General features: G+C 37.1%; 1 protein-coding gene across 1 annotated transcript in view; it reads left to right on the top strand.

The window, feature by feature from the left end:
- The window catches only part of ITGA2 (integrin, alpha 2 (CD49B, alpha 2 subunit of VLA-2 receptor)), a 100,383-nt gene that overhangs the window by 67,045 nt on the left and 24,789 nt on the right, over positions 1-8,549 (top strand). The window contains exons 10-15 of the mRNA XM_008573525.1: positions 430-506; positions 2,281-2,419; positions 3,618-3,763; positions 5,508-5,651; positions 7,438-7,641; positions 8,364-8,500. Of these exons, the coding sequence (XP_008571747.1) occupies positions 430-506; positions 2,281-2,419; positions 3,618-3,763; positions 5,508-5,651; positions 7,438-7,641; positions 8,364-8,500 (847 nt within the window). The remainder of the gene's footprint in view (positions 1-429; positions 507-2,280; positions 2,420-3,617; positions 3,764-5,507; positions 5,652-7,437; positions 7,642-8,363; positions 8,501-8,549) is intronic.

Genomic DNA, 8,549 nt, shown 5'->3' with positions numbered 1-8,549 from the left:
TGAGATATTTGTGCATTTGTTTATACCAATATTTAAAAGATAAAAATTCAGTCAGTTTCTTAGCTAGTAATTATAATTTTTTTTAAAATGTTCACCTCAGTTTTCACCTTACCTCATACCTTTTTGTTGAGTGTTCTTTGACATCAGGAACTTTCTAAATGTTCCATTAAACACATTAATGCTAATTAAGATTAATGCCAACTTTAAAGTATTGTGAACTTCTATAATCTGCTAAAACACTTTCTTAGTGATTTCTCCTCCCCAGAATCCACCAGCTCTATAGTTTTGGGTGAACATCAGAACACTGTGTGCGTGTGTGCATGCACTTGTGTGTGCGTGTGTGTGTGTGTGTGTACATGTGAGCCCATGTTTGAAAACTTGATTTAAAATTGCTGACAGTAATATAAGTTTTAAAACTGATTTTCCCAGGTACTGTTCAAGGAGGAGACAACTTCCAGATGGAAATGTCACAAGTAGGATTCAGCGCAGATTACTCTCCTCAAAATGTGTGTATATCTGATGATGTCAAGCCACGCTGTCATTTGGCATAACACTCCTGGACACAATAGCCTTATACATAAAGTAGGAAAAAAGGCCATCTAGTGACTGACAGTGCTGATTCCTAGTCACAGTCATTTAATTTCTTTGTGCTGCTTATATACCATCTTAGAAAATGAAGGTTAATAATTCCTTCCTTTCCCTATTCCAGAGGGATTTTGTATGGGAAAAAGAAGATAATATACAAGAAGGCCTTTGAGTGCTCCAGGGCACAGGCACTATGTTAATTCAAGGTATTATCCCTGCAAGAATTTTCTTTGAATCAATTAATTACTGGAAACATTTGTTAAAAACACAAACTCTTCTCATCACTGTCGTTGTTGAACTCTGAGTTGCTGTATTATCTTTTTCTAAGAGCAGAGACAGAAAATATTTGAAAAAGTAAGGAGTCAGGAAAAATTGTGAGATGGGGTCAGAGTGTACCTCATCTTCTTAGGTCAGGGAAGTCCATTCTTCTTCCTTAGGAACATCCCCCCCCCCCCCCAGACCTCCGATTCTAATTCTGCTCAGGATACAAGTGAGGTAGTGAAGGGAGCAAAGAGCTGTGAGACCCTGGGAAATACTGAGGGAACAATATGAACTCAGAGTGTTTGATCAGCAGATCAAAGGACAAAGAACAGTTCATTCTCTCTCTAGAATAAAGGGTGCTAACTTTTTCTGGATCACCAGTCTTTAGAGATGCTCATAATGATTATGGATCTTCCGCATAGGGAAAAAAAATGTAAATGGATGAGCACACAGAGAATTTTTCACACATTTTCTTGAGGTTTTCGTACATGCCCTGAAGCCCATTCATGCACCCCAGATTCAGAGTTCCTGATTTTATTACAGTTATTCACATAATTTCATGGCCACTTAACCTCAAAATGGGACACAGCACTTCCTTATTTGCTATGTCTTAATGGCTTATAATTTTTAATCTAAAATCATATCCTTGATGTTTTCTAAGATCAAAAACTTAAAAGTAACATCCCATCCTGGCCAAACCTGCCTTCTGCGATGAATTTATAGCTCTGAATATTCAGATTGGGTTTTGAGCCAATTCAGAGTAGCCTGTCCTCCTGGGCCCTCCCCAGTGCTGACCACTGGTTATTTCCCTTCCAGTAGGTTGAATGTCACAGCTGCAGGTGTCTTTTGTAGCTGTGCTATTACCAAATAGATGGGACAGGATATGGATGATAAAGGAACAGTTGACAAGGAGTTAAGAAGAAAGAGGAAAAAAGTTGAAAATAGAATAGGTCAGAAGAAGGTCTCGCAAGTCATGGCTGGGACAGCAGCAGCATCCCTGTCTTTCCTCTGTCATCAGCATTTCCCATTTCTCAAGCATGTCTCATATCCTGCTGGGAGCTTTTTTATGAATCTGAGAGACTGGAGGCTCACTGCTGCCTCCTTTCTGAAAAATCATAAGCATTCAGCATTTGCCACTGCATGCCTTTGAACAGAAATTTGAACATGGCATGTACCCATCCGGTACCACAGCTTATTACAAAGATTTATCTACAGAATATGTCATACTAAATAAATCCCAAGATAACATAGCCATGGGAATCCAGCAAAAATATATTAAAACAATTCTGAGCTTTATCAATATATATACATATGTATTTTACTTCAGCATGCTTAGCTTTTTTTCTTAAATCTAGACAGTTTATTACAATGTTTTGCATTCTTATGCTTTAAAGGTGATTTGTTTTAATAATCTTCATCTTTCAATTATTTTAGGATATTCTGATGCTGGGTGCAGTGGGAGCTTTTGGCTGGAGTGGGACTCTTGTGCAGGAGACATCTCATGGACATTTGACCTTTCCTAAACAAGCCTTTGACCAAATTCTGCAAGATAGAAATCACAGTTCATATTTAGGTAACGCACAGCAGTATTTGGCTCAAGCAAACTTACGTTCTGTTTCTTTGAACCAGCTCATTGTTGAATCTCAGAATCAGTGCAGCAAAGCCCTTGAATTGTCATCTAATGATCGTATATATTACAATTGGCCCTCCGTATCTGAGGGTTCCACATCTGCAGATTCAGCCAGCTGCAAATCAGAAATACTCAAGGGAAAAAAATAATAAAAAATAACCATTCAACAATAAAAAATAATGCAAATTTAAAAATACAGTGTAACAACTATTTACATAATATTCACATTGTATTGGTATTATAAGTAATTTAGAGATGATTTAAAGTATACAGGAGGATGTTCATAGATTACATGCAAATACTATATCATTTTATATCAGGGACTTGAAGATTTTGGTATTCACAGGTCCTGAAACCAATCCCCCAGTGGATATTGGGGTCAACTATATACATATATATGTTGCCTCTTTGCCAATCTGGCTTTAACCCATAACTACTTACTGAAACACTATGTTATATTCACTAATCTCTTCTGGCTTTTAAGCAATTGTAATTCCCGGATCATGATTGTGTTTCTTCAAAATGAAAACAATTTATAGAATCCAATACACTAAGTGGCAGCCACACTAGAGTTATTAGTCTTCTTTTTCTTATAAGTAGCCACTGATTTTTGAGTACCTACTATGGGACAGTTCCTGAGCTGGCTAATTTATCTAAATAAACATTTAAATCCTTCCAACAACCCTTTCAGAGCCATTTTACCTTTGAGAGCCAGTGAGGTTAATTTCTTGCCTAAAGTTAAACAACTTACTAAGTGGCAAGTTTAGAATTTGAACCTGGGGCTAACTCCAAGCCCTGTGTTTTTTTTCCACTGTACAACACTACCTTTTAAACTCAACTATTCATTCATTCAAGAAACTTTTGTTGAGTGCCAAGTTTATAGGTGGCTGATGAGGACAACCCAGAATCTAAGGCCAGCTTTGTAGGTAGGGGTCCCATCCATGGAGGAAAATGCTGCAGGTCAAAGACAGAAGCAATTTCTCTTAGAAAATGGAAGCCGTGCCCTTAGCAATATGCTCAGGAGCACTAGGAACTGTGCATCACATCTAACAAATAAGGACCTCTGATCATCTCTTCTAACTTTGCAAGCCTTATCTGGCTGAGATATTCGGTGGTGCTCATTCTGTGACTCCTCTCCTAGGTTATTCCGTGGCTGCAATTTCTACCGGAAAAAGTGTCCACTTTGTTGCTGGTGCTCCTCGGGCAAATTATACAGGCCAGATAGTGTTATACAGTGTTAACGAGAATGGCAATGTCACAGTTATTCAGTCTCACAGAGGTGACCAGGTAAATCTCATTGTTTAACATGTGTAATTAATTTTATGGACAAAGGGGCAGGTGGGAGTTGGATGGGCAGAAATGGAAAGTAACATTTACTGGGTGCCTACTCAATGATTGGCTCTGAAATCTGAGCTTATTTATATATTCCTTAAATTGTCACAATACTGAAAAGATCTACTGTCCCCTTTTGAAGGTTACTGAGAGTTTAGCCAGCTTTCTATGGTCATACAGCTTTAATTGATTGAACTGTCATTAAAACCCAATCCTGTCTGGCCTCAAAGCCTGGGCCGTTGGGTCACATCCTATTCATATTTTTGACTCCCCGAATTAATAATACATGGGTATGATTTAGTCATGACGGCAGGCACTTAACCACCACTTTGTAGGCAAGCCCACAATAGGAGCAAGGATCTGGAAGAGAAATAATGAGAAAAAGGGAACAGTATAACATTTTAAGGACTGAGCTTCTACATCTCAGCCTGTCAAGGGGTCCTGTTGGCTTTGACATTTCTAAAAGTAAAATGATAGCTCTTCTCCGCCATTTTCTAATGCTGTGTGACAATTTGGTAGTTAGGACCTATGATGAATCCCAGTTATTGCCCACATCAGCAAAAGCCTGTTGCTAGAGACTTCCTGTTTCCTTACTAAGTAGTTTTGACCCCTGGGCATGGCACATATTTGAAATGAGCTCCATTGATCCCTGACAACCAATATAACATGGTTTCCTTCTTTGAATTGGAGAAACTAACCACAGATTTCTCTTCTCTGGGATTCAGTCTGATTCTGCTGTTGCTATGGATTTTCTAGAAGTAAGACCTGAGTTCTTGACTTCCCTGACCACTAACTGTCTATGGTCACATACTCTTCCCTCCTCTTTAGTATTTTAAAGAAGGGTGTTTTTGTTTTGAGAATAACAGTGAAAGTGTTATGGAAGGAATCATTACTTATTCATTTCTGAATCCTTAAAAGGTGTTCACATAGGCATGCACTGAACATTGCTGAATGAGATGAACATTCCAGTTCCCAGCCTCTCTTATTTCACTTATCTCCACCTGGTCTTCCCATCCTGATCTATCCAGGAGCTACTCAGCTGTCCCAGTCCATGTCATGGACATGCACATCAGTCATGCTTTCCACTCCTCTGTATCTACAAAGCCCTTGTCCTCCTTAAGATGTAATTCAAATAATACTTCATCTTTCTAAGCCTTCCTGACTCCCTTGCAATCTGATCACCCAGCATTCTGGGGACTTGCCTCTACTACCATATATTTTACCATAGAAGCCCAATTATTTGTTCCCTCTGTCTCTACCCCTCCTGTCTTTCTCTACAACACATCTCACAGGCCTACTCAGGGTTTGTCTTGTAAGTGTGGTCTTTGGCCCACTGACATCAGATATAAGGACTTATTTAAAATGCTCTTTTCTGGATCACATCCTAGATGTTGCATCAGAATCTCTAGAAATGAGTCTCAGTCATCTGTATTTGTAAGACACTTTCTTGGTGATTCTTGGGCACAGTAAGGTTTAAGAACCAAATGTTGGGTGATGATACAACCTGAGGGAAGGGACTGTGTCATCCAACTTTATCTCCCTAACACTTTGTGGGCAATAAATACTCAATTTTTGTGTACTGAATGAGTAAAATTTCAGTGTAATATTAGGAGTATATGAATCCTAGGAACCCTAAAGCTAATATGCTTTATTACTTCAGATTGGCTCCTATTTAAGCTAATATGTTTTATTACTTCAGATTGGCTCCTATTTTGGTAGTGTGCTGTGTTCAGTTGATGTGGATAAGGACACCATTACAGATGTGCTCTTGGTAGGTGCACCAATGTATATGAATGACCTAAAGAAGGAGGAAGGAAGAGTCTACCTGTTTACTCTCACAAAGGTAAAAAAAAAAAAAAAAAAAAATTAAACTGACAGTTTAATTTGCTTTAGTATTAATCAATAAAAGTTAATCAGCATTTTGAAAGAAAATGTATGATTATTGAATCATAATTCATTTGCATATATAGTATAGTTTATATCATCATTTTTGAGGATGTCATCAAGTTATGATTTTAAAAATCACATTAGATTTTTATATATAAACTAGAGTTTAATGTGTAGTGTACTGCCATTTTCCACGAGAGATCTTTGAATATATATTGCAATAACAAATAAAGCATTATAGATGCACATCATTTTTTTTTAGTTTTAATTGTTATCCTAATTTTTGTAATTGATTATACATAGTCATGGAGTACAGAGCTGACAGTCAGCACCTATGATACACATCATTTTTGAAATACACAGAAACACACACACACACACATACACAAACATTTGTGTATTTCCCAAGTACTCATACAGTTTTTTGGTGTAAAATGATAACAGTGACAAGGTAATACTATCTTTGTATCATTTTACAGTGAGAAAGACAAATTGGACTAGGCACTTTGGAAACCTCCATATAATCCTGGATGCTTTCTACATTAGTTTCTCAGGAAATTCCATTGCTTAGTGTAACATGTAGGTATATGTCCAACTCTTGGAATTTCCAGTCCTTGCACAGTTTTTCCAGCTTGTAGATGGAACTCTCTAAATTCATGCATATAAGTATGGTGAACTCAGTGAAACCAGGGAGGAAAACTAAATTAAAGACACAGGTTGACATAAAAAATTAGATTACTATAGAGGAGAAAGGATGGAAAAGAGAAGCTGAAGTTAATACAGTAAAGATTATATTTAGTTGTGATATTTTGCCCTACCTTATTTATTTAAATTAATGTAAAAATTAACCTTTTAACAGAAGCAGTTAAAACAATTCTAAAGCAATTACACAGATAAAGAATGTATAATTGAGTATACAAGGAGGGAAGGACATATCTGCATGTTTGAAAATTTAACAAATGCCCAGTTTCTTAAATATTTCTTGCTTATAAAATATTCTAAGTTATTAATTGTTGAAGAAGAAAAGATCTCCTAATACCTTATAAAACTCAGGAACAAATTAATTTCCATAAGATTATGATAGGAGAGAAAAAAATCAACACTGATGGTTGATGAATCAACATGTCATGGTTGAGGCTCATTGCTTTCTCGTGAAGTCATAAAATATTTCCATACTTGATTACAAAATCCAAAGAAAAAACTGTATTTTACAAGAAAATGTCCTTTTCTTTGGGCAGAATTATTTAGTTATTCTTATAATGGGGTATTAACAATCTCATTTTTCACTTCCTATACCATTATAATAATGCCACTATTCAGTAATTTTTAAGTAAAGCTAAATTAAGATATTGTGTTTTATTTTCTTTTGTGTCTGCCTTAATTTCCTTCAAGATATTGGTAGATTTTCACCATTTTAAAATTTAAAATCACAAAGGTTTGCAAACAGGTGAAGATCCTAATACTGAGGGAAAAAGAAGACAAAGGAAGGGATACTTTTATGTAGGTCGTTCAGCTACAGTAAAAAGGATTACCTCCTTTCACCTTGGTTTATGAGCAGGTATCCTCTGGCCTTATGTACTGAAATTCTTACATTCACATCATAAGTAGAGAATATTGAATTTTAAGTTTAAAACCCTATTCACTTTTAACATACTGAAAATTGGTTTGGTCATCAATTGCTGTGAATTTTAACTATACAAGTTGTGAGGTTTACTGTAATCATCGTTTTTCCCCCTTGCAAGGGCCTGTTGAGTCAGCACCATTTTCTTGAAGGCCCCGACAGCATTGAAAATGCTCGGTTTGGCTCAGCGATTGCAGCTCTTTCTGACATCAACATGGACGGCTTTAATGATGTGATTGTTGGTTCACCGTTAGAAAATCAGAACTCTGGAGCTGTGTACGTTTACAATGGTCATCAAGACACCATTCGCATGAAGTATTCCCAGGTAACTCATGAGTGGCATGGTGATGTGTTTACATGTGTATATCATCATGTTAAGCTAGAGATTATCACGTAGGCCATCCAATCCAGCCCCTTTATTTTATAACTTCATTCATTCACTCAAAAAATATTTAGTGAGCTTTTACTATGTGCCACGCACTGCTCTAGAACCTGGAGATGCCATAAAGAAGAGGATAGATGAAATTCTGCCCTTTGTGGACCTTATATTACAATGGAGGAGACAGATATAAAAAAGAGGTAAATAACATAAAGTGTTCCAGATAGTAATAACGGCTAAAGAATAAAAAGAAAAATAAAACAGGGAATAAAATTTCAGGGATGGGAATTATCAGGTGGTTGAAAGGGTGACTAAGGAGGCATCACTGAAAAGGGTGAGACCTGAGGGAAGTCAGACCTGAAGGAAGAGAGCTAGGACAGGAATCAGGACCTGAACTGCACCAACTCATTTCTAGTCCACCAATCTTTCACTGTTTTGTGCTGATTTGTGATTTTATGTTAAAGATCCATGCTGTTTCCTTGAAAATGTGGCTGTAAGAGTGATACAAAGGTCAGATAATATGACTGAAAAACCAATGGAATTTTGTGGAGAATAAAAACAACCTGAAAAGCGACTAGATAGACAATATGATAATGCAATGCAGAGCCTGCTACTTTCTTGTTTCAGTTGTTGTGCACTACAATTTCATGTCAAACTCGCTTTCTTAGAAAATCTTGGGATCCGATGGAGCCTTTAGGAGCCATCTTCAGTACTTTGGGAGATCCTTGGATGGCTATGGAGACTTAAATGGGGATTCCATCACCGATGTGTCCATTGGTGCCTTCGGACAAGTGGTTCAACTCTGGTGAGTCAGTGAGACCCAGACACAAACTAGCTAATGAGAAATGACCTGC

The sequence above is a fragment of the Galeopterus variegatus genome, unplaced genomic scaffold (assembly GCF_000696425.1).
Source record: "Galeopterus variegatus unplaced genomic scaffold, G_variegatus-3.0.2 Scaffold930, whole genome shotgun sequence".
NCBI lineage: Eukaryota > Metazoa > Chordata > Mammalia > Dermoptera > Cynocephalidae > Galeopterus > Galeopterus variegatus.
The sequence above is the reverse complement of the archived record's forward strand: the minus strand, read 5'-3'. Positions and strand labels throughout refer to the sequence as shown.